Source organism: Eriocheir sinensis, chromosome 38 (genome assembly GCF_024679095.1).
Source record: "Eriocheir sinensis breed Jianghai 21 chromosome 38, ASM2467909v1, whole genome shotgun sequence".
Taxonomy (NCBI): domain Eukaryota; kingdom Metazoa; phylum Arthropoda; class Malacostraca; order Decapoda; family Varunidae; genus Eriocheir; species Eriocheir sinensis.
Window position 1 is genome coordinate 4,685,251 of NC_066546.1, and position 26,644 is coordinate 4,711,894.

The following is a 26,644-nucleotide window of genomic DNA, read 5'->3' on the forward strand; positions in this document are numbered from 1 at the left end:
AATATAGAGGTAGGGATAAAAGAGAAAAGAAAATGGAGAAAAAGGCGAAAGAAATCAAAACAGCACTTGAATATTCACACAAGAACGAAGCCACTAATAATTAGAAAAAAGTTGCTTATCAAAATGCAATGACCCGCCGCATAGAAAGACTCGAAAGCGGCCTTCAAGAGACAGGAAACCCTTGGCTCGATGCTCCACCTCCCGTTTCAGAGGCCGGGGTTCGAGTAACGGGCGGAATGTTGGTGAAAGATTTATTTGCCCGAATAGATCAATCTCCCGCGTGTTTCGAGAAGTGGAAATACCCTTCACGACACTGGCGCCTCACGAGGAAAATGTACAAAAAAAAGAAAAAACAATAAGGCCAAAAACCAAAGAACTTGTGGCCGCTTTGTCGACTAGATCACATGGATCGCGCGTGTGTTGACTGGAAGGGTGGCGGTAAGGGGGAGGGAGTGCAGGGGTGACAGTTTTTTTTTCCAGTAAAGGAAGCAGCTCAAGGGCAAAGACAAACAACACAAAAACAAGAAAAACCCCGCCAGCACTGCTCCTGTGTGGGGGAAGTTGTTAAAAATAATTAAGTAACACCGCTGCTCAGTTTGCCTTGTGTAGAAAGACAAGGCTACAGACATAGGCACAAGTATCAAAAACAAACTTCATTCTCTTGAGGTAAAGTATGCTGGTAATCTTTTCATTTTTCCAACATTTTTTCAAACACTAATCTGAATTGATTCACGAGTGGCAATCATCGCCCATTCAGCTCACACTCGCAAAGCTCACCGTCACTCTCCCCCACAAAGCTCGGCGTCACACTCACCGATGGGCGCCTCACAGATGAAGGGCAGGTGGGTGAGGCACACACTGTCGGACAGCTTGAGCGTCGTGGCGTCGGCCGATCCACAGGCCTCGCGTCCCTCGTGACTATTGGGCTGACCCTCCGCCCAGTTCAAGTAGTCTGAGGGCGAGCCGTCCGTCCACTCGTAGCCTTGAGGGAGAGGAAAGTCATTAGTGTCCATCTTTAGGGTCGAGTTCATGTTCACACCTCAGATTAGTTTTTAGGAGCACCTTACTTTTGTGGTGTATTAAGTGGTATGGGGCATGTCAAGGGGCAGACATACCTACCCGTCCGTCTTCACCTATCTTTCATTCGAGTCTGTTCACTTGTTGCCAATCTCCACTTGTCATGTATCTGAGTCTCTGCCATCTGACACACCACCTGATGACCTTTTCCAATTGTGACCTTTAGTGAGGGAAGACTCTGGTCAGGACCTGTTTGTTTTGAGAGAGAGAGAGAGAGAGAGAGAGAGAGAGAGAGAGCACTATTCCCCTCCACGAAGGACATTGTTTATATAATTATAGTAAAGGAAGCAGCTCAAGGGGAAAAAAGTAAGTGCTTCTTTCGTACAGAAGAAAGTTCGTATGTGAACGGAGCGTCAAGTTCTGTTAGGGGGGCGTGTTGGTAGTTGGTCCTCCTCTCCTGAAAGAGTTCAAGTAATGCAAAAAGCCCAAAACAAACAGTGCCAACACCTCAACCCTTCCGCCCGCCCCCGTGCCTGCCTCACCTGGACCACCTGCCTCATTTACTCACCTGTCTCCTGGGAGGTCATCATGAGGCCCACCCACACGTTGCCGTACTGGCTCGCCGCCTCCTCCATGCCCGGCAAGCTGCAACACCACCAGACCATTAGCAATTACGAGCATTAGCTCGTCAGACCATTAGGCCTTAGGCTTAGGGCATGAGACTATTAGCTTTTTACACACAGGCCCTCAGATTATTATCCTTTTAGATTATTAGCTCATCAGATCAGCCTGGCAGACCATTATGCCATTAGCTAATCAGCCTATTAGACCATTACCTAAAAAGACCTGTTGGTTCAATAGTCCAATACCATAATAAACCATTTATCCATTAAAGCATTGCCTTAAAAGGCCATTTTTCATTAGTTCATTATATCAGTGGGCCATTAGCTCATTAGCACATAACCATGGGCCTATTACTTCATCACTTTAACAGACCATTGCTTCAATATCTCATAGCCTTAAAAGACCATTAGCATAATAGTTAATCTCAGTAACCATTGAAACCTTCCTTACATAGATCATTAATTCATTAAATTAGGCCAGTATCTCACACTATTACCCTAATGGACCATCAACCCGGTATATAATTACGTCAACAGTTCATCAGTCCTTTAGACCATTACTCAACCGACTATTAGCCCATTAGTTAATTACCTGAACGGACCATTCAAGCACTAAACGACTAGTCAGTCAGACCTCACCCTCGTAAGACCATTCAGCAGTTAGAATTCAATAAAATCTATGGCCCATTAACCCACTTGGCCATCGGTTTACTACACCATCAGACCATTAGACTTTTAAATCATGGGGTCAATCCTTATTCAGACAATGTGCCCATTGCATTATTATTCAAGCAATCTATTAGACCATTAACCTGATACACCATTGGACTGGAAGGCCATACAACCCTCTACATGTAAAACTCGAGGAACGTTTAGCCCCTGCAAAAATTCTGAGTGATGGCAGTTCATGTGCGTGGATGAAAAATAGTTGCTTTACATAAATAAAAAAAAACAGGTACGGCTGAATAATTGGAAACACGAGAAAATTATGCAAGAAGGAAAGAAAAAAAAACAGATGGAAATAAATATCGACAATAAGAAAAAAAAAGAAAAGGAATGGAAATACAGGAATAAAGAGCAATTGTTTAAGGAAAACGAGAGCCCAATACTGCCTCTCCAAAGTCTTAATGATCCGTATATTGAAAGGAAATTTAATAATCTGGTAGCACGCGTTTAAAACAAGTAGAGGATGTGATGGGGGACTTAATTAAACGTCTAAATAAAATATGAGTACATGACTGGCAATATGTCGTTATGTTAAGGTGAGTAAGCTATGGTTACAAAAGAAAGTGACCCGCCAGACAGGTAAGCAGTACTCACTTCAGTAACACCTGCTGCTCTATGTCGCTCCCCACGCTGGCCAGGTGCGCCCCGAAGAGCTCACATCTGGCCTCCCCGTCACCCCAGGAGGACGCGTTCTGCATCACCTGTGTCGCGGGAGAAGGGTGACAACGAGGAAATAAATGTGAAGTAAATGTAAAGTAAATGTAAAAGTATAAATAGTATAAATAAAATGACGGTAATAAACAGATGCCAATAAATAAATAAAAGGATCAATAACTTGGTAATGGAAAGAAGAAATAATAACAAGAATACGTAAATAAATAACGAGAAAAGGTAAATAAAAAGTCACACACACACACACACACACACACACACACACACACACACACACACACACACCTTGTAGCAGCGTTCCCCCTTGTGCTCCCACCCGTAGCGGCAGTAGAAGGAGGGCGGCTTGGTGGTGGGCGGCGGCGCGGTGGTGTAGCCAACGCGCTCATACTCACCTGAAAAGAGAAACAGTGAAGGAACAAGTGTGTGTGTGTGTGTGTGTGTGTGTGTGTGTGTGTGTACGTTAATGTCTGTTCCTGTGTCTTTCAGGTTGTGTGGGCGTCGCCTTTAGCCGTCCCAGGTCCGGCGGGTCGTCGAAGGTGTCCCACTCTGAAGACACACTCCAAAATAGCTGTGTGGGCAAGTGGCCTGTAGAGTCGTGGTGTCTATGTCCTTTGTCTTGATTAAGAACCAGGCTACAACTACTACTGTAACTACACAATAACAAAAACATTATCACCAACAATACAAAAACAACCAGAGATAACATCAACAGCAATAATATTAACAACAACAATAACAACAACAACAACAACAACAACAACAACAACAACAACAACAACAACAACAACAATTATATTATAAACATAAACAACAACACTTACAGGCGTACTGGAAGGAGTCGGAGCAGGTGCTAACAGCCCACAGGCCGGGGAAGCTCTTGTCCCCGGAGGCTGAGACGCAGGTCCCGTGTGACGAGTCTGCAAAGAAAGCAAAGAAAGACAGATTAACTAACATCTTCATGGCTGGGTGTGACTGTCTGTACTACCGTAATTCATAGATGACGAGGAGACTGTCATACAAACGTACTGGAAGCTCCGCCTTCCTGACAAGAGTCACTTATTTCAAACTCAAAATCCTACGATTTTTCGCTTTTGTTAAGACAATTCCTTTTTGTTGGCTTTCTATATAATAATAACTGACACTAACGGAGAATTTTGATGTATTGAGTGTAGCCATTGTCTCCAAAAAAGAGGTTCATAGAAACTTAGTAGAGAACTAGGGTTGACTCATGTTACTGAAACTGACTCAAAGGAAGGGAGGGCTTGTGATCCGAGCGTTCATACTTCTACGTACTGCAGCTCGAGGTAGAGAGGTCTGTAGTTAACCTGTCCGTGCATTCCTCCTTGGTCTAATTTTTATTTACATTCTCACTGACAGGAATTATTAGGAATATCCCCAAACCGTTCTGTCTCTGTCTTTCCCTCTCTTCCTCCCTTACCCTCCCTCTTCCTTATTCTTTTTCCTAGTTGAACTCTACACACGTCCAATTCACCATTACGCTGATGGGACGCCCTTGCCTTCCCCTTCTTTATTTTATCTCCTCCCCGTCACCGTTTGTATCATTATAAAAACAAGCTAATGATGACCGCGCGCTCACTGCAAGAAATGTTACATTGTGCATGGGGGTGAGTGAGAGATGCTGGTGCTAGTCTCTCTCTCTCTCTCTCTCTCTCTCTCTCTCTCTCTCTCTCTCTCTCTCTCTCTCTCTCTCTCTCTCTCTCTCTCTCTCTCTCTCTCTCTCTCTCACTCTCTCACACCTGACCTCTGCTGAGAGAGAAGGTCGTGACCTCACCCTGCTGCGCCCCACAACATCGCTTGCCCTGTGTTTTCGTCGTGCTCTTGGGCGTTTGTGTGTTCTCTTATGGACCTTGTGTGTTGAATGTGATTTACCGACAAGTGATTGGTTTTTGTTAGCTTTTGGTTTCTGCCTGTTGTTGCCTATGTGATTTGTGTTTCCGGTGTTTTGCGTGTGATCTGGCTGTCTCCGGGTGTTCTGCGTGGGTTTCAGAGTGATTCAAGTGTGTTGTGTGTTTCCGGTGTTTTTGCGTTGATCTGGCTGTTTCCGGGTGTTCTGCGTGGGTTTCAGAGTGATTCAAGTGTGTTGTGTTTCCGGTGTTTTTGCGTGTGATCTGGCTGTTTCCGGGTGTTCTGCGTGGGTTTCAGAGTGATTCAAGTGCGTTGTGTTTCCGGTGTTTTTGCGTGTGATCTGGCTGTTTCCGGGTGTTCTGCGTGGGTTTCAGAGTGATTCAAGTGCGTTGTGTTTCCGGTGTTTTTGCGTGATCTGGCTGTTTCCGGGTTCTGCGTGGGTTTCAGAGTGATTCAAGTGTGTTGTGTTTCCGGTGTTTTGCGTGTGATCTGGCTGTGTCCGGGTGTTCTGCGTGGGTTTCAGAGTGATTCAAGTGTGTTGTGTTTCCGGTGTTTTTGCGTGTGATCTGGCTGCTTCTAAGTGTACTGCGTGGGTTTAAGAGCATTTTGAGTGTGCTGTTTTGTTTCCGGTGTTTCTGTGTGTGATTTGGCTGTTTTCGAGTGTTCTGCGTTTCGAGTGTGTTGTGTTTCCAGTGCTTTTACGTGTGATTTGGATGTTTATAGTGCTCTGCGTGGGTTTCAGAGTGTTTTGAGTGTGCTGTTGTACTTCCGGTGTTTTTTTGGAGTGACTTGAGGGTGTTTAGTCGTGCTTGTGCTTGGGTTTCTGAGTGTTTCGTGTGTCCCGAGTGTGACTTTGTGTTCCCGAGTGTCTCACGCGTGATTTGGGTGTGTCGACAACCCACCCTTTGAATTCCCTGAGGATTCAATCTGCTCCTCCTCATTACACCTCTTTAAATCCCTAGAGGATTAACACTTCCTACACCCCTTTCCTCACCTCACCTAAGCCCCCCCACCCTCGCTCACCTCACATCCCTTTGCTCCTCCTCATCCCCTAGAGGATTAGCCCTTCCTACTCCTCCCTCACCTCCACATATTTCTAAGCCCTCCCCCCCTCACTAACCTTACCTCACATCATATTTACCCATCCCTTCACCCACCTTACCTCGCCACTTTCTTAACCTTTATTTTTCTCACACACCACCAACACCTCACATCCCTTCATACTCCTCCTCTCCCACTTACCTCCTTTCCCAAACTCCCTCTCACTCATCTCACCTATTTCCTAACCTCCTTGATCTCACACACCTCACTCACCGCCTCCCTTTCCCCTCTTTACTCACCTCACATCCCTTCCTACTCCTCCTCTCCCACCTCACCTATTTCCTAACCTCCTTGATCTCACACACCTCACTCACCGCCTCTCTTTCCCCTCTTTACTCACCTCACATCTCTTCCTACTCCTCCTCTCTCCCACCTCACCTATTTCCTAACCTCCTTGATCTCACACACCTCACTCACCGCCTCCTTTCCCCTCTTTACTCCCCTAACATCCCTTCCTACTCCTCCTCTCTCCCACCTCACCTATTTCCTAACCCTCCTTGCTCTCACACACCTCTCTTTCCCCCTCTTTACTCACCTCATCCCTTCCTACTCCTCCTCTCTCTCACTTTTCCTCCATTACTAAACTACCTCTCACACCTCACCCCTTTCCTAATCCCTTCACTCTGTGTTTTATCTCTTTCATTTCAGCTAAGATGGCGCCTAAGAAGTGCAGTACTTGTAACGGTAGCTTCTCAGCTCACTTTACAGGGCGTTCTGCTGTCTGTCGACTGTGTCTGTCCAGGCAGCATCTCGAGACAAGACTGCAGGAGCAGGAAGAGAAGATGGAAGAAGGCCAGAATAAAATAATAGAGCTTTCTCTCACCAGGCAGCATCTGAGACCAGACTGCAGGAGCAAGAAGAGAAGATGGAAGCAGGTCAGAATAAAATAATAGAGCTTTCTCGCACTGTTGCCTCCTTGCAGGAATTCATCCAGGCTAACGTTGCTGTGGTGCCAAACCCTTCTCCAACCGCCCCCTTGCCCTCAGCGGTACCGTCGACACCAGCGGACAACACCACGCAACGGGAGGATGCTAGTGGCACCGCCCATGATGGCTTCACCGTCGTGAATGGAGGAGCCAAACCAGCCAGACAAGCGATTTATCCTGTTCATTGCTTCAACAGGTTTGCCATTCTGGAGGAGGAGGACGAGCAGGAGAGCACCTTCCTGGTGGGTGACTCCATGATTCGCCAGCAGGTCGTTGAGTTCTGCGGCAGAGTTCCTCGTCGAAGACGGAACTATTGCTATCCTGGTGCTGGGATCGACGACATAACTGCTCCTCTTGAGGAGATCTCCCCCCAGGCTACTAATGATTTACTGTTTGTTATTCACACAGGTACGAACGACATCACCACGACCCGGTCTGAGGAACTCCTGGAGAAGTACCGTAGGCTCATCCAGCAGTATAAGACTAAATCCCCTAACATTTTGATTTCAGGAGTTCTACCACGGACTTGGGCGGAGAGCGACTTTTTCAGTAAGGCCTTCAGCCTAAACAACCGCTTACAGACTCTTTGCAGGGAGCTTGACGTGGAGTTCCTCAACACATGGGACAATTTCTATGGACAAAATGAGCTCTTTCACAGGGACGGATTGCACCTTTCTCCCATCGGGGCAGCCAGACTCGGAAGGCTCCTCAACGAAGCAGTGCGTGTCATCCGAACAAAAAACGAGTCACGGCCACGTCCCTCCACCCCACCCGTGTAAATAGACGCCGTGCATCGCAACAAACCCGTAACCGTGATCCCGCAAGTACCACCACCTCTATTACTAAGCCTCTAGATAACTTAAAAATCCTTAGTTTCAATGCGCGTAGCCTAAGAAACAAATTTGATGAACTGAGATGTCTTGCTTTAACAGAAAATTTTGACATAATTGCTATAACCGAAACATTTATCGACACCACAAATATTGATTTAAGTTCCGAATACAACATAGATGGCTACAGACTCTTCAACAAAGATCGTGTAAACCGTAGAGGCGGTGGCGTCGCCCTTTATGTCAAAAGCTATTTGCAACCCACTGACAAAACACTGGAAACAGTAACGTTGAACATTTGTGCGAGTAAACATTGCAAAAGTCAACTTAAATATATCTGTCACCTACAGACCTCCCGGGCAATCACTCGATGACGACCTTGAAATGTACAGCGTCTTAAGGCAGTCACTTAATAACAGCGACTCACTGATCTTAGGAGACTTTAACCTCCCCCATATCGACTGGGCGACACTGTCAGGTACAGAAGGCGAGTCACATAGAATGATCGAATTTCTAGAAGAAAATTATCTAAGCCAAATGGTTTCTGAGCCAACTCGACAAAATAATATGCTCGACCTTGTTATAACGACCCAAGATAACCTAATCAGTAGTGTCACGGTAGGAGAACACCTCGGTTCTTGCGATCATAAATTAGTGCGCGTCGACATTAAAGCTCAATCATCAGTGACTGAAAATAAAGTAAAGGTGCCCAATTTCAAAAGAGCTAACTTCGTAGAAATCCGACAAAAACTAACAGAAATACAACTATCAGATGACGGCAACGTAGAGGAAGCCTGGCTAAGCCTTAAAAATCAATTACTCACTCAGCAGAACACATTCGTCCCCTTGTGCGAGAAGCGAATTAACACTAATAAAAGCCCACCGTGGTTTAATAGCGAAATTAAACAATCAGTCAATGAGAGAAAATTGTTTTACAGGTTAAAGAAAGAACAAAGCACGCCCGAAAACATTAGACTTTATAATGATGCCAGGCGACGAGTAAAATGACTAGTAGGTCAGGCAAAGCGTAGATACGAAGAAAATATTGCAGCCAACTGTAAAAATAATCCGAAATCTTTCTTCAGTTACATAAACAACAGAAAGGCGATCAAAAGTGGTATTGGACCTTTAACAAACAGCGACGGTGCACTAGTGACTGACAGCCAACACATTGCAAACCTCTTAAACAATTACTTTTCCTCGGTGTTTAATACTAACAGTCTTCCTCTCGCTACCACCAACACCAGTACTATTGTAAATCTCGAGCATGCATTGCCTAATTTTGAAATAACAACCGATGAAGTCCTTAAAGCTCTCCATTCACTTAAAACAAATAAAAGTCCTGGACCTGACAAAGTATATCCAACTCTGCTGAAAGAAACAAAGAGCGAAATACTTTCCTCCCTCACAACCGTATTCAATATGTCCTTGCGACAAGGCATCGTCCCTTCAGATTGGAAAAAGGCTAACGTGACACCGATTTTCAAGAAAGGAGACAAAAAGTACCAGGTAATTACAGGCCCATTAGTCTAACTTCGGTTGTAGGTAAGCTACTTGAGGGCATAATTAGAGACAAAATTGTGAATTACCTTGAAAGCCACTCATTGATTGGGGACTCACAACATGGCTTCCGAAACAAAAGATCCTGCCTATCAAACCTATTAACCTGTTATAACGACCTCTTCACTGTTTATGACGTAACCAAATCACTGGACGTAGTCTATCTTGATTTCCAGAAAGCGTTTGATAAAGTCCCGCATCATAAATTACTTTACAAATTAAAGCAAATAGGTATTGACGGTCAAGTAAACCAATGGATCGCGAATTGGTTGAGCAACAGACAACAAAGAGTAGTGATTGACGGATTTAACTCAGAGTGGGCGCCTGTCACTAGTGGCGTCCCTCAGGGCTCGGTCCTTGGCCCAGTGCTCTTCATTATTTACATCAACGACGTGGATGTTGGTCTCAATAACCGCATTAGTAAATTTGCAGACGACACAAAGATTGGCAACTCGGTTCTCACTGACGAAGACAGGCAAAGCCTCCAAGAGGATTTGCACAAAATTTCAGCTTGGTCGGATAGATGGGAGATGCCCTTTAACGTAGACAAGTGCCAGGTCCTTCAAGTTGGAACGAGGAATAAGAAGTTCGAATACGAAATGCGCGGCGTTAAACTCAAAGCGTTCAATGCGTCAAAGACTTGGGGTCAAAATCGCGTCAAACCTCAAATTCTCACAGCAATGCATCGATGCAGCAAATAAAGCGAACAGAATGTTGGGCTTCATTAAAAGAAACTTTGTATTCAAGAATAAAGATGTAATACTCCCTCTACAACAGTTTAGTCAGACCCCACTTGGAATATGCGGTACAGTTTTGGTCTCCCACCATGCAAAGGATATTGCTAAATTAGAAGGTGTTCAGCGTCGGGCAACGAAAATGATCCCTTCCTTGCGCAACAAATCCTACGAAGAAAGGCTTTCTACCCTTAACATGTTCTCTCTTGAGAAACGTCGCCTCCGAGGAAAACTGATCGAATGTTTTAAAATACTTAATGGTTTCACGAATGTAGACAGATCAACATTGTTTATGATCGATGACACTTTGCGCACGAGGAACAATGGCGTAAAACTCAGATGTAGACAAATTCAGACTGCACCAAATTTTTCTTCACCAACGTTGTAGTGCGAGAATGGAATAAGCTTCCATCGTCAGTGGTCCAGTGTAACACGATTGACTCCTTCAAAAATAAGCTCGACCGTCACTTCCTTCAACTTAATATCAACTAGAGTAGAAATGCAACGTTTTGGAGTCTTCTGATTAATGTAAAATCACTTAGGTTTAAGGACAGACCACCAAGTCTGGACCATGGGGTCTGTGTGGTCTGATTTTCTATGTAAAAATCTCTCTCTCTCTCTCTCTCTCTCTCTCTCTCTCTCTCTCTCTCTCTCTCTCTCTCTCTCTCTCTCTCTCTCAACACTATAACAAAGCTTTAATAACGAGCTAACCAACTCACTTCTTATGTCCTCCCTTACCCACTCACTCCCACTCGCATTCATTCCCTTACTTCCTTCCTCTCTTCCTTACTCACTCACTTGCATCTTTATCTCAATGACTTCCTCCCTTCCTCTCTTCCCTCGTTCATTTGCATCTATGTCTCATTGACTTCCTCCCTTTCTCTTTCACTTACTCATTCCCTCTTCCTCTCTTGCTCACTCCCACACAAACTCATTCCCTCAGGCCCCGTCCACACTGTGCCAACTCTGGGCCAAGACAACGCAGCGACTCAGGGTACAAGAAGTCTTGGTAGTGAAATTATGATGAGAAAGTTTCGCACGTGGTAGGAAAGAAGTCTGGAAACGATCGGCGAATGCTGAGTCGGCACAGTTTGAAGAGGGCCTAAAAGTCGCTGGGTTGTCGTGGCCCAGATTCGGCACAGTGTGAACGGGACCTTCCTCTCTTTACCATTCATTGACTCTCACTCCCTCTCTTCATTCCTTTTCATCTTACTTACTCATTCCCTCTTCCTCCCATACTCACTCCCATTCGCACTCATTCCCTCACTTTCCTCCTCTCTTTCTCATCCAACTGTGCGTCTCACCATCTCCCTCCCTCCGTCCCTCCCTCCCTCGCTGAGTCATTCACTCACGCCCATCCACACATTCATCTCACTACACACTGTCCCTCGCTCCCTCACCCACTCCCACACCTGCGCCTTCCCGCCTCACCTGGCTCGTATCTGTCCCAGAAGGTGTAACCAACGTCTTCCCCCGTGATCCAGGTGTAGGTAACACTGCCGTCCGCCGCTATGCCCGCGGTCATCCCCAGCCAAACTCTGTGACCGAGCTCCCCGACGAGAGCCGAGAAGTAGGCTGTCTCGTACCTGTGAACGGAAGGAAAGAAGGGTAGGAAGGGGAGGAGAGGAAAGGCAAATGGTGAGAAGGGAAAGATGGGAAAGATTAGGTAAAGGTGAGAAGATAGAAAAGAAACTAATAGAAAAGGGGGAAGGAAGAAAGGGACGAGAAGACTGTCTCCAGAAGGAAGAAGGGTAGGAAGGGGAGGAGGGCAGGATGGCTGAGAGGAAAGGCAAATGGTAAGAAGGGAGAGATGGCGAGAAGGGAGATTAGGTAAAGTTAAGAAGGGAAGCTGGGAAGGATAACAAGCAGAAAAGGGGCTAGGAAGGAAGGGACGAGAAGACTGTCTCGAACCCGTGAAGAGGAAAAAAAGGAAGGGGAAAGGAAGGGAAGGGAGAGGAAGGAAAAAGAAGGGGAAGGGAAGGGAAGGGAAGGGAGGGAAAGGAATGGGAGAGGAAGGAAAGAGAGGGGAGGGGAAGGGAAAAAGAAGGGGAAAGGAAGGGAAAGGGAGGAAAGGGAAGGAAGGGAAGAAGGGGAAAGCGAGGGAAGGGAAGGGAAGGGAAAAGAAGGGAAAGAGAAGGGAAGGGAGGGGAAGGAAAAAGAAGGGGAAAGGAAGGGATGAGGGGGGAAGGGAAAAGAAGGGGAAAGGAAGGGAAGGGAGAGGAAGGAAAAAGAAGGGGAAGGGAAGAGAGGGGAGGGAAAGGGATGGGAGAGGAAGGGAAAAAGAAGAGGAAAGGAAGGGAAAGGGAGGGAAGGGAAGGAAAGGACGAAGAAGGGAGAGGAAGGGATGGGAGTGGAAGGATGGGAGAGGAAGGAAAGAAGAGGAAAGGAAGGAAAGGAGGGAAGGGAAGGAAAGGAAGAAGAAGGGGAGAGGAAGGGATGGGAGAGGAAGGGAAAAGAATGGGAAGGGAAGAGAGGGGAGGGAAAGGGATGGGAGAGGAAGGGAAAAAGAAGAGGAAAGGAAGGGAAAGGGAGGGAAGGGAAGGAAAGGAAGAAGAAGGGGAGAGGAAGGGATGGGAGTGGAAGGGATGGGAGAGGAAGGGAAAAGAAGAGGAAAGGAAGGGAAAGGGAGGGAAGGGAAGGAAAGGAAGAAGAAGGGGAGAAGAAGGGATGGGAGAGGAAGGGAAAAGAAGAGTAAAGGTAAGGAAAGGGAGGGAAGGGAAGGAAAGGAAGAAGAAGGGGAGAGGAAGGGATGGGAGAGGAAGGGATGGGAAAGGAAGGGAAGGGAGAGGAAGGAAAAAGAATGGGAAGGGAAGAGAGGGGAGGGAAAGGGATGGGAGAGGAAGGGAAAAAGAAGAGGAAAGGAAGGAAAGGAGGAAGGAAGGAAAGGAAGAAGAAGGGGAGAGGAAGGGATGGGAGAGGAAGGGATGGGAAAGGAAGGGAAAAGAAGAGTAAAGGTAGGGAAAGGGAGGGAAGGGAAGGAAGGGAAGAAGAAGGGGAGAGGAAGGGATGGGAGAGGAAGGGATGGGAAAGGAAGGAAAAGAAGAGGAAGGGAGGGAAGGGAAGGAAGGGAAGAAGAAGGGGAGAGGAAGGGATGGGAGAGGAAGGGATGGGAGAGGAAGGGATGGGAAAGGAAGGGAAAAGAAGAGTAAAGGTAGGGAAAGGGAGGGAAGGGAAGGAAGGGAAGAAGAAGGGGAGAGGAAGGGATGGGAGAGGAAGGGATGGGAGAGGAAGGGAAAAGAAGAGTAAAGGTAGGGAAAGGGAGGGAAGGGAAGGAAGGGAAGAAGAAGGGGAGAGGAAGGGATGGGAAAGGAAGGGAAAAGAAGAGTAAAGGTAGGGAAAGGGAGGGAAGGGAAGGAAGGGAAGAAGAAGGGGAGAGGAAGGGATGGGAAAGGAAGGGAAAAGAAGAGTAAAGGTAGGGAAAGGGAGGGAAGGGAAGGAAGGGAAGAAGAAGGGGAGAGGAAGGATGGGAAAGGAAGGGAAAAGAAGAGAAGGTAGGGAAAGGGAGGAAGGGAAGGAAGGGAAGAAGAAGGGGAGAGGAAGGGATGGGAAAGGAAGGGAAAAGAAGAGTAAAGGTAGGGAAAGGGAGGGAAGGGAAGAAGAAGGGGAGAGGAAGGGACAGTCGCAACACAGCTCACGCGGCGCCGGACCACTCACTGATTGGCCAGCACGACGAGGTGTTGGCCGCGGCTCTCGCAGTCACTCTTGGCGTTGTCCCACGTGTCGGAGGTGCCGGGGAAGCTGTAGCAGGACGTCTCGTGGTAGGCGTCACCCTGCGCGCACACACACCAGAGGGATAAGAGGATGGGATATGTTAAGGATTCTCTACATGCATCCTACACACACAGGACCACAAGACACAGGCAAGACACACCAAGGAAGTCCCCATACACAGACACACACACACACACACACCAGAGGGATAAGAGGATGGGATACGTTAAGGATTCTCTACATGCATCCTACACACACAGGACCACAAGAAACAGGCAAGACACACCAAGGAGGTCCCCATACACACACACACACACACACACACACAAGCGAGATACAGAATATAAGACTCTCAACTTGCCTTCTATTATTTTGAGTGAAGGGAATTTCTCTTCGCTCCTTTTCTTTTCTCTCCTTCCATACCTCTCCAGCCTTACTTCTCTCCTCGCGTTTTCTTTATCCTTTTCATCCTTAACCTTCCCCTTCTTTCCTTCCCTCCCCTCCCTTTCTTGCTTTGCCTTCTCCTTCCTTTCCCTCTGTATCTCTCCTCCCTCTCTTCTTTTCTTCCCTCCTCCAAACATCACATCACCTCTCCTCTCTGTCTTTTCACTTTTCCTTCCTCCTTGTCTGTCTTCTCGTTACTCTCCCCCACTTCTCTTTTCTTCTTTTTTATCTCTCTTCATTCCACTCCCACTCTCCAATCTTCTCTCTCTTTTTACTCCTTGCCTCTCCTTCCTCCTTTTCTGTCTTCCTCCCCGTGCTCCCCATGTTACTCCAACCCTCCTCTCCCTTTCCTCATCACCTCCCCCCCCCAATCCCCCCCCCCCCCCACCCCGCCGCACCTTGTCACAGCCATTCGTGTCGGGGTTGATTGGTGTTGCCTCCTGTGGTTTCTTGCAGAAGAAGTCTGAGGCATCGTCACAGTTTATGAACTTCCAATCCGTACCATAATAATCAAAGGAGACGCAGTGTTGCTTTTCTGGTGAAGGTGAAGAGTTGATTAACATAAATACGAATCCTAAGATTTACTGAATATTCATCCTTCACTCGGTTAAGATTAAGTAGAGATGCTAACCACTAACAAACACTTCTTATGACTTCTTACCCGCGTAGGAGAAACCGACCATGCTCGTGAAGACGACCTCTGTGCCGTCGTCCCACGTGAACACATCTGTGTGCCCGGTGTCCGAGAGGCCGATGAACGAGTAGTAGTATGAGGCTGGAGGACAAAGGGACAGCATGCGTCAAATACCACGAATATCAGCAAAAAACAACAGCGAGAGTCATTAATATGAGCAGTGTGATTAGGAAGCGAAGGACACTGTTTGTTTTAACATTTAATTTGCCGTACATGCTTTCTCACTGTTGTTTTGGGGTTGTGTTGTCTGTATGGAAATCAAATCTGATTTGATACTCAATCTATCCTAATCCTCTCCCTGTTGTCTTCTGACCGAATGGAAGTTTCTCTCTTGACCTAGCCACTTGCATCAATTCCGTTCATGTAATCTGGTCATCTCATTTTCTGAGTTATCCAACTTATTTCCTGTACTCTTTCACAGTCTCATTATCTCACAGCCAAGTATGACAAGGCTCAAAAATCATTATCATCTCCCAACGTATCCGAGCACAGGTGGCTGTAGCGCCGGATTCCTCACCGTAGGCATAGCTGGAGAGGAAATCGTTTTCTTCGGCCGAGTGGATGGAGGCAATATTGGCTCCCAAGGACTGACAGTACTGCTGGGCCTGGTCGTAGGTCAGCTCGAGGCTGTTGTAGTAATCTTGGTAAGAATGCCAATAGCAGTAGTCCCCAAAGGAATACCACCCCTCCTCACAGCCGACTTCATGAGCTGTGGATGTGACGCAGATTTGTCATTAGTAAATGTAAGACTCAAAACGGCCATGGGGTTGCAGTTAAGGCTGAGAGGTCCTAGACGGGGCCAGACGAACTGTACATGTGTTGCTGACTGAAAAAGGGAAGAGAGGAAGAAGACTGAGCAGGGAAGGGAGGAAAGGGAAGAAGGGGAAGGCCAGTTAAGGAGGAAAGTGATAAAGAAAAAGTGAGGAGAAAAGTAAGGCTAGAGATTTGTGAAAGAAAAGAAGAGGGTGAAGGAGTGACGATAACTTTCCTTCACACGAAATTATAGGATGGAAGTTTAGAGTCCTAGTGTGTATGTGTGTGTGTGTGTGTGTGTGTGTGTGTGTGTGTGTGTGTGTGTGTGTGTGTGTGTGTGTGTGTACACACACAATAATAATAATACACACACACACAATAATAATAATAATAATAATAATAATAATAATAATAATAATAATAATAATAATAATAATAATAATAATAATAATAATAATAATAATAATAATAATAATAATAATAATAATAATAATAATAATAAATGGTCTATTCATTTCTAGGCAGCCATAAGGCTGAAAATACACAGAATACAATACAATGAGTTTCTTGTGATGAGTAATGGGGGAAGAGGGGAAGGGTGATGTGTGTGTGTGTGTGTGTGTGTGTGTGTGTGTGTGTGTGTGTGTGTGTGTGTGTGTGTGTGTGTGTGTGTGTGTGTGTGTGTGTGTGTGTGTGTGTGTGTGGGGGGCAAGTGCGGGGAGGGAGGGAGGTACACTCTATTTATTGTTATGGGCTTCCCGTGAAGGTCAGGTGAGCTGGAACTGTGATATAGATCCAACACCTGCACACCTGAGACGACCTCCGGCTGCAAAGTTCTAGAAAGCCTCGAATGAAATGCGACCCTTACCTGAGCGACACTAAGCGCCATATTTCTCAACATTTCGGTGCCCAAGCCCAGACATTTGACAAGGCTTTGGTAGGAGTTGTGGGCATATTCAAGTGTAGTGTTACAACCCTGGTGGTAGTATGACAAAGCTTCTTTACCGTGAATGTGAAGAAAAATTCCCGAGAGGCTGAGAGTACCGACCTAAGACTTCAAAACGCCCGAGAAAAACAGCCCCAAGTAAAGGAACAGCACGAAGTAAAGAAACAGCCCCAAGTAAAGAAACACACCCAAGTAAAGAAACAGCCCCAAGTAAAGGAACAGCACGAAGTAAAGAAACAGCCCCAAGTAAAGAAACACACCCAAGTAAAGAAACAGCCCCAAGTAAAAAAACAGCCCCAAGTAAAGAAACAGCCCCAAGTAAAGAAACACACCCAAGTAAAGAAACACACCCAAGTAAAGAAACACACCCAAGTAAAGAAACAGCCCCAAGTAAAGGAACAGCACGAAGTAAAGAAACACACCCAAGTAAAGAAACACACCCAAGTAAAGAAACACACCCAAGTAAAGAAACAGCCCCAAGTAAAAAAACAGCCCCAAGTAAAGAAACAGCCCCAAGTAAAGAAACACACCCAAGTAAAGAAACACACCCAAGTAAAGAAACAGCCCCAAGTAAAGAAACAGCCCCAAGTAAAGAAACAGCCCCAAGTAAAGAAACACACCCAAGTAAAGAAACAGCCCCAAGTAAAAAAACAGCCCCAAGTAAAGAAACAGCCCCAAGTAAAGAAACACACCCAAGTAAAGAAACAGCCCCAAGTAAAAAAACAGCCCCAAGTAAAGAAACAGCCCCAAGTAAAGAAACACACCCAAGTAAAGAAACAGCCCCAAGTAAAGAAACAGCCCCAAGTAAAGAAACAGACCCAAGTAAAGAAACACACCCAAGTAAAGAAACACACCCAAGTAAAGAAACAGCCCCAAGTAAAGAAACAGCCCCAAGTAAAGAAACACACCCAAGTAAAGAAACACACCCAAGTAAAGAAACACACCCAAGTAAAGAAACAGCCCCAAGTAAAGAAACACACCCAAGTAAAGAAACACACCCAAGTAAAGAAACAGCCCCAAGTAAAGAAACAGCCCCAAGTAAAGAAACAGCCCCAAGTAAAGAAACAGCCCCAAGTAAAGAAACACACCCAAGTAAAGAAACACACCCAAGTAAAGAAACAGCCCCAAGTAAAGAAACAGCCCCAAGTAAAGAAACACACCCAAGTAAAGAAACACACCCAAGTAAAGAAACAGCCCCAAGTAAAGAAACACACCCAAGTAAAGAAACAGACCCAAGTAAAGAAACAGACCCAAGTAAAGAAACACACCCAAGTAAAGAAACAGCCCCAAGTAAAGAAACACACCCAAGTAAAGAAACACACCCAAGTAAAGAAACAGACCCAAGTAAAGAAACAGACCCAAGTAAAGAAACAGACCCAAGTAAAGAAACACACCCAAGTAAAGAAACAGACCCAAGTAAAGAAACAGCCCCAAGTAAAGAAACAGACCCAAGTAAAGAAACAGACCCAAGTAAAGAAACACACCCAAGTAAAGAAACAGCCCCAAGTAAAGAAACACACCCAAGTAAAGAAACAGCCCCAAGTAAAGAAACAGACCCAAGTAAAGAAACAGCCCCAAGTAAAGAAACAGCCCCAAGTAAAGAAACAGACCCAAGTAAAGAAACAGACCCAAGTAAAGAAACAGCCCCAAGTAAAGAAACACACCCAAGTAAAGAAACAGACCCAAGTAAAGAAACAGACCCAAGTAAAGAAACAGACCCAAGTAAAGAAACAGACCCAAGTAAAGAAACAGACCCAAGTAAAGAAACAGACCCAAGTAAAGAAACAGACCCAAGTAAAGAAACAGACCCAAGTAAAGAAACAGACCCAAGTAAAGAAACAGCCCCAAGTAAAGAATCAGACATGAAAACAACTGGAAAGCTTAAACTCTTGGACTAAAAGATCTTAGTTATAATAAGTTGAGCTCAAGGCGATTCATACCCCTTAGCACCTGGAAGATACCAACGAGACGCACTCTGGGTCAAGTGAATCAAGAGTCTGCAAACACCTGAGAACACTAAGACCCACTATGATTCGGTAATGATACAAAAATGTCATTTAGTGAACTCTTCAAAGTGTTCATAGTATAAGAATAAAAGAAAATTAGCATCACGACCACAGGAGACAAATGTAACAGACGGGACTGAATAAACGTAATAAGGAAAGGCAACTTAAGGGAAGAGTCCTCCTTGAAAATATAAAAATAATTTTCAAAAAATACGAAATTGAGTTATATGGTCTATGGCAACATCCTATCCTTTGGCTTTCGAGTGGTAGATCTTTTTTCAGTCAGACATAAATTTAAATGCCAATAGCGAGGAGATTTAAGTGGCTACTGACTGCGGCGCATTAGCTGGCATGCCAAAGTGTGAAATAAATGTTGAAAAATCAAACATGCAACAATCTTCAGGGTGAATTCTGTAACCCATGCAACAGTTTTGCAACACAATTCGGGAAGGCGGTGGCTGAGTGGTTAGCGTGCGGGACCCGCATTCATTGCGTGATGGACGACGCGGGTTCGAATCCGCCGCTACAACCTGGGATTTTTCAGTCACCGCCGAGTGGCTTGAAACTACCCACTTGCTGTCCTGAAGACCACCCATCAACCCGGACTCTAGAAGAAACAGTCCAAGTGAACCAAGAACGAGCTCCGGGGGAGCATGATCCAAGAAAAGATGGCGCCACTATAAAACACTTGCCTGCGCCTTGACGGGCTGGGACCGAATACCATCTAGGCCCCTCAAGAAAGCCTACCGGCGCTTTAGGCTGGCACGTAATATAAAAAAATATGGATATGAAAAGTGCAACCTGCTCATAAAAATGTTCGGAACAAATGAATACATAGAAAAAAGATTAGAAATGAGAGAAAAAAGAAGAATTACACCGGAGACGACAATACAGAAGAAGAGGAAGACAGACACAGGAATTCCAACCGATAGCTATGCACCTGGAGAGTACTGATCGAACCTTGCAACAATGAGGGGCGTGGCGCGCCCTGACACCTTCACCTTTGAGCGATTAACACCTTTATAAGGAGAGACAAGGTGCCTGATCCTTTTATGCACTCACAGATGTGATTACTGATTCCATAAAATTCATATGAAAGTAGCATTGACAGTATAGTGCCTACACTGGGCCGAAGAACTTTAGCAAAACTTTAATCGCGTTTTTCTCAAAACTAGTACAAAATGAACATAAAAATATTTTTTGCTTTTATTTTCTGCACGATTTTCATGAAACTTTAATTCATACAAGATCATATATCGTGCTAATATTCTACAAGATGTTTTTTTTTTCTTAAATACGGCATAGTTTCAATATATGGGAAAATTATCCAAAAACAATTTTAAAAAATAAAAAAGAAATTTTTACAGATTAACAAAAATAGTTTTCAAAAAAACATCTTGACAAATTGTAAGAATAACAATGAATTATCAGATGTGCATGTCACAAGAAAATCAGTAACAACATGGCTGAGAAAAAATCATTCAAAATTTTCATTTAAATAACGAAAAATAATTTTCTTAATTTTTCATTTCATCTGATCAGCTTGAAATTTTCATATGATAACAAAGGTACAAATATATATAACATATAAATTATTCATGACCATATATGCAATTTTAATCCACGGCGGACTTTCCCCTTAAGAGGTTAAACACTCAAAGGGAAAATAAACTATAAAAAAGAATCAATAAACGAAACAGAAAGAATGACCAGTGGATCACAAATAAGCAAAAACACTCCAGTCCAATAAACTCAAGAAAGCGAATAAGTAAACAAGTAACTCTTTCAGACGATTCAAGTAATTCTTTCAGACGACGTTGAGGCCAAACACTTACTCGGGTACACCTCGCAGCCGTAGGCCCGACTCTCCGAGCAGGCCAGGTTGTTCCACCTCCCAAGGGATTCATCGCCGGGGTAGTCGATCATCTCCGCGCACGTCTCCGTCTCAATATTGTTGGGCTCACTGGGGTTCCAGTTTACATACTCGGTCTGGTTGTCGTCGTTCCACACCCACGTGCTCCCGTTGTAGTGCAGCCCAATCCAGCAAGAGGAACTGCCATGTTTTAGCTGCTCTGTAAGGGAATGGAAAGTTTGAGTTGTCCGTGAGTTGTCCTTGGAGTCTGTGGCGGCTCATGGAGGGCTGATGCATGTGAGTTCGTTTTCCGTACATTGACACTGTGAGAAAGGCCGAACACAGGGAAGGAACAAAGAGGGACTAATGAATGAATGAACGAAGGAAGGAAGGAAGGAAAAAAGACAGGAAGGAAGGAAAAAAAGAAAAAAAGAAAGAAGGGAATAAATAAATGAATGAATGAATGACGGAAGGAAGGGTGAATTAATGGAAGGAAGGAAGGAAGGAGAAAATTGTAAGGAGCAGAGGGAAATAGAGAAGGAAAGGAGGAAGTAGAAGAGGGAAAGGGAGAAAAAAACGTGGACATGTGAATAAACAGTAGAAGAAATAATACATGTAGAAAGATAAGTCAAATTAAAAATAAAAAAAAACATCGAAACACAAACATAACACGAGGCAGAGGAAGGAGGAAGAGCGGAGGAGAGGAAGGAGGAAAGAGGACCAAACAAACAAACAAACAAACAAACAGCGGGAATATGAATGAACAGTGGGAAAAAATACATGTAGAAAGACAAGTGAAAACAATAAACATCGGAACAAAAACATAACACGATACAACAACAACAACAACAACAACAACAACGACAACAACAACAACAACGACAAAAATACATAAAGGGGAAGAAGAGGAAGAAGGAAAGAGGAGAAGAAAGAAACAGTCGACATACAAGAAGACAACAGAATACACACACACACACACACACACACACACACACACACACACACACGTAGAATGGGAGCGGTGAGCAGCATTTTTTTTTTCTCTGCACTCTTTATGTTGCCCTTGAGCCGTCTCCTTTGCTGTAAAAAAAAATACATCAAATACAAAACACACCGAGAGAGAAGTAACCACCATCAGAGGCAGCCAACTCCTCGTGACCGTCCACAACCTACCCATGAAGAACTGGTTTTCCTCCGCTGAGTGTATGTTGACCAGGTTGGCGCGCGTGTTCACCAGCTCGCACTTGATCTGACCCTCGCTATTGGTTGCCTCCGAGTCGCTCACGTAGTAACACTTGCCGTCCTTGTACACCCAGGAGTCCGGGCATGTCACTGGGGAAGGTTAAGCAGCGTGTCATTCTGTGATCCAGCTGATCTGCCGTGATGAAGGACAGCTGATATTTGAATCTTGGAGGTACTGAGGTTCATTATTTCCTCTGATATTTGTTATTGATGAATGCATACTCGTAGATATGTTTGTAAAGCCGGGTAGTATATTGTCTTGGAGGCAAAATACATTGAAAGATATGGCACATTATATCGTTTTTTTTTTGTGTGTGTAAGGCTTGTATTTGTCGTATTCGTAGATACTCGTATACCTACAAGTGAAGTCAGTAGTACATTAATAATATTTTTCTCTACATTTTATTTTTGATGACCCCCCCGTCATCATCTCGACACTGCCACATCTCTCTTACATAAACAGTTATACAGTTACCGTCATCGCTCATCATCTGTACAGTATCACACCCCATCTCTAAAGAAATACTCGTACCTACACCACCATCATCATCATCATCATCATCTCTACAGTGCCATACCTCATCTCTAAAGAAACTCATACGTATACCCTCACTATTATCATCATCATCATCATCATCATCTATACAGTACCATTCCCCATCCCTTCATACTAAAGAAACGTTATATATACAACCTCACTGTCATCATCATCATCATCATCATCATCATCATCATCTCTACAGTGCCATACCTCATCTCTAAAGAAACTCATACATATACCCTCACTATTATTATCATCATCATCATCATCATCATCATCATCTATACAGTATCATTCCCCATCCCTTCATACTAAAGAAACGTTATATATACAACCTCACTATCATCATCATCATCATCATCTATACAGTACCATTCCCCATCCCTTCATACTAAAGAAACGTTATATATACAACCTCACTGTCATCATCATCATCATCATCATCTCTACAGTACCACATCTTTATAGAAATAGACATGCATCCACCCTCACTATTATCATCATTATCTCCATAGTACCACATCACCGTTTTTATAAGAGCCATACCTATAGTCCTACACCACCACCACCACCACCACCACCGCCATTTCTATTTCTGCACGGTCACAATCTTTATAAAATAGTTACCCCTTCATCACTACAATCCCCTTCCTCCCACCCCGCCACCTATCAAATGTACACAGTTTTTATAAGAGCCATACCTATAGTCCTACACCACCACCACCACCACCATTTATATTTTTGCACGGTCACAATCTTTATAAAATAGTTACCCCTTCATCACTACAATCCCCTTCCCCCCACCCCGCCACCTATCAAATGTTCACAGTGCCACATCACCCCGTTGAGAATGTCACCGCCACACCACCACCTTCACAACACAATCACATCGTCACATCAGCAGCATCATACTGTACTGTACTCTTTTTGCTGGAATAGTGCTTAGCGGGGTTTTTGGTTTCCTGTTCTTGTTGCCCTTCGGCTGCTTCCATTACGGCACAAAAAAGGACAAGAACAAGCTGAGGAGCCCAACTTACCGACGCTCGTCTTGCACACGTAGTGGTTAAGGTTTCCGCACTCAGCGTCGTTCCACATGCCAGTGTACCAACCGTTCCAACTGTCATGTGTTTTAATCTGAGAAGAATGAAGTGATGTAATTCTTAAGGTGACGATGCATGCACAGGAAATAAATAAATATCCAATAAGCGTGAGAATGAAATAATGTAGACAACGTTCGCCAATCAGAGAGAAGAACATGTAGAATAATCTTAGACCATTGATTGTTTACAGCGATAGAAAGGATTATCAGTAACATATCATCGACTTTTTTTTATACATGTGCAGGAAGGTGTGGCCTTACAAGGCCATCTAGATGGCCTTGGGCCTTAGCTATGGAAAAAGTTGTGAATAACGACAGAAGGGACAGACCAACGGCTCGATAAGAAAAGAGACGCCAAGAGAGATTAACAAATAAGAAGGAGGAAATATGTGTCTATGCAATTATTTGTGTTGTGCCTAAGCTACCCAAGGACTCACCTCCCCACAGTGCTCCCCATCACCGGCGTTGTTGGGCTCCCCTTCACCCCAGTTGTCCCAGTAAAACGTGGAGCCGTCAACCCAGTGCCAGTTTTCGCCATTGTCGTCATCTCGAAGGCCAATCCAGCCGTTTGCCTCCATGGCTGATAACCTCCCTGCGGACGAGTAAAGGACGGCGGCCATGCATCACTGGGAGGTGGTGGAGGATAGATGGAGGAAGACAGGAAGACAGGGATGGAAGAACTGAGGTATGGAAGAGGGAACGCTGGAAATGATGATGGGGACGTAAGGAAGGGATGGAGAGGACTAGAGCCATGCATCAATGGTGGTTTGTGGAGAAGAGAAAGGATGGGAGAAAGGATTAATTAACGGGTTTGAGGAATTCAGAGAAGAGAATGGGAGGGAGGGATGATAGAGGAAGATGAGGGGGGAGGTTAGAAGAGGAGAAGGAGAGTAGGGAGGAGGAAAGGAGGGAAGATTAAGACAATGTAGAGAGAATGGAGAAAGAAAACAAAGAGAGAGAAAGGAAGGTAAGGAGGACAAGAAGAAAAAGCTAGGAAAAGGAGAGCAGAATGAGGGGAAGACATTCAGGAGAAGAGGACAGATAGAGAGATGTGATGTGAGGGGGTAAGAAAGATAAGTAAAGAGGAAAAGAAAAGATAAGAAAATCAGGCAAGCAATGGAAGAGGGTTGGCAGTAGTTGATGACACAGTAAAAAAGCAACAAAAAGGCAAGAGGTGACATAGTTTGAAAAGTAGCACATAGAAGAAAGAAAATCTCAGTGATACGTACAAGAGGTGACTGAAAGGATGGATGAGTTCTGAAAGACAGTAGAGATTTAATGAAGGATAGGAAAGAAACAAAAACGGTAAGAAACTAACAGGGAGTAAAGAATGGGATAAGTGATGATAAATAGGATAGGAGGAAAAATAACTATGAGAATGGGAGAGAGAAGGAGTCAGAGGCCATGGATGTGAGGAGAAGGTAGAGACAAGGAAGGGAAAAGGAAATGGACAACAAGAAGGAAATTGATATGAGAAAGAGACCTCAGAAAGATGATGGCTGATTAAGAAGAGGAAAGAAAGAGTGCAAGGAACTCAATAGGCAAGGGGAAACAAAGGAATAAATGGCAAGTGGTGAGGAGAGGGGCAAGGAAGGAGCATATGAGAGAAAATAATAAAGTGATGAAGTAGTAGCGATGCAGGAAGTATGCTGGGTAAAAAAAAAAAAAACAGGAGATAAATTTTAACAATCAATTTAGATTATTGAATCGAAAACTCTCTCTCTCTCTCTCTCTCTCTCTCTCTCTCTCTCTCTCTCTCTCTCTCTCTCTCTCTCTCTCTCTCTCTCTCTCTCACACACACACACTTCATAGATTTTACCAAGGCATTTGATTTAGTTAACCACACCACCATCATCACTAAAGCACTTAATCTGGGTATCAAAGAATGGTTAGTTTCCTGGTTGTCAGATTTCATTAACAATCGTCAACAAGCAGTTCGGTACAATGGTGAGACATCCAACATTCAAAGTATCACGTGTGGTGTCCCTCAGGGGACACGAATGGGGCCACTCTGCTTCATCATACTAGTCAACAATGCCTTGCAAGGCATACATCAACGCTGAAAATATGTTGACGATTCCACAATAGCTGCAGCCATTAACAACACTTCACCAGACTACACTTCCTTTCAAAACAATCTCAACACCCTGCAGGCCTGGGCCCAAGACAATTCCATCACCATTAACAGGAAGAAAACAACAGTCATGCACTTCGACCTGACCATTACACCTATACTCCCCCCCCCCCAACACTCAAGCTCGGTGATCACATCCTGGAAGTTGTGCACACCACTAAACTACTTAGCATCCTCCTCGACGACAAGCTCAGCCGGGACCCGCACACCAACACTACGATCTCAGCCACCTCATGCAGATTGCACATGCTCCGCACTCCCAAGAAATTTGGCGTCCCTACCTCCGACCTGACACATGTCCGCACCACATTCATCCTGCCAAAACTGTGCTACGCGTCTCCAGTCTGGTCGTCATCCCTCAACAACACACAAACAAAGAAATTGGAAAAAGTACAGAAGAAGGCAAAAAGAATCAATCATCATGGGGTCGAACTGCACAACTTACAATGAAACCATCACCCAACTGAACCTTCTATCCATTCCGGACCTCCTGACCCTTCAGCTTCAGAGGTTCGGCACCAAGCTACTTCACAACCCACGCCACAGACACCTGCTCCCTCCCGAAGCCCCGAGGCCCCGTCGAGCAGTACGCCACCACAACAAGCTGGTCCCCATCAGAGCCCGAACTGACCGGTACAAGAACAGCACCATGGCGATAGTAGTTAGTTTTTTTTAAATACCTAACAAGGATAATAACCTGACTTTTTAAGTTTTTACCATGTAGTACTTTAAATTGGCTTCGTGTAACTTTCATCATTAAACCGTTAATTATTACTATTATTATTACACACACACACACACACACACACACACACACACTCACCAAACATAAAGTCATTCTCGTCCTGGTTGGTGAGGGAGGCCAGGGTGCTGCCCAGCATGCTGGTACATGTGGTCTCGGCCGTGAACCAGTCAGCCGTGTCGGTGGAAAAGTAGTAACAGAAGTTGTCGAAGTACTCCCACCCGCTGGGGCATCGGGCTGCTTAGGGAAAGGGGAGGCGTGTTGATGACGGGGAGGATGTGAACCTAAAGGGTTGTTTTTTTCTATTCTTGCGCCATCATTCGGTTAGTTTCGTGGTCTGTCCCGATAATTGTATCGGCTTGAGATACTCACCTAAAAATGTTCTCGTACAATCTGGTGGCAATATAAATCAGATTCTATTTGGT

General features: G+C 44.8%; 1 protein-coding gene across 1 annotated transcript in view; it reads right to left on the reverse strand.

The window, feature by feature from the left end:
• LOC127008794 (macrophage mannose receptor 1-like) overlaps positions 1–26,644 on the reverse strand; it is a 46,491-nt gene that overhangs the window by 15,688 nt on the left and 4,159 nt on the right. Inside the window, 15 exon segments of the mRNA XM_050881194.1 lie at positions 815–982; positions 1,586–1,662; positions 2,961–3,067; positions 3,324–3,430; positions 3,860–3,955; positions 11,487–11,641; positions 13,710–13,825; positions 14,609–14,745; positions 14,872–14,985; positions 15,422–15,613; positions 20,445–20,681; positions 21,635–21,793; positions 23,282–23,378; positions 23,781–23,935; positions 26,301–26,456. Coding sequence (XP_050737151.1) covers positions 815–982; positions 1,586–1,662; positions 2,961–3,067; positions 3,324–3,430; positions 3,860–3,955; positions 11,487–11,641; positions 13,710–13,825; positions 14,609–14,745; positions 14,872–14,985; positions 15,422–15,613; positions 20,445–20,681; positions 21,635–21,793; positions 23,282–23,378; positions 23,781–23,935; positions 26,301–26,456 — 2,073 coding nt within the window.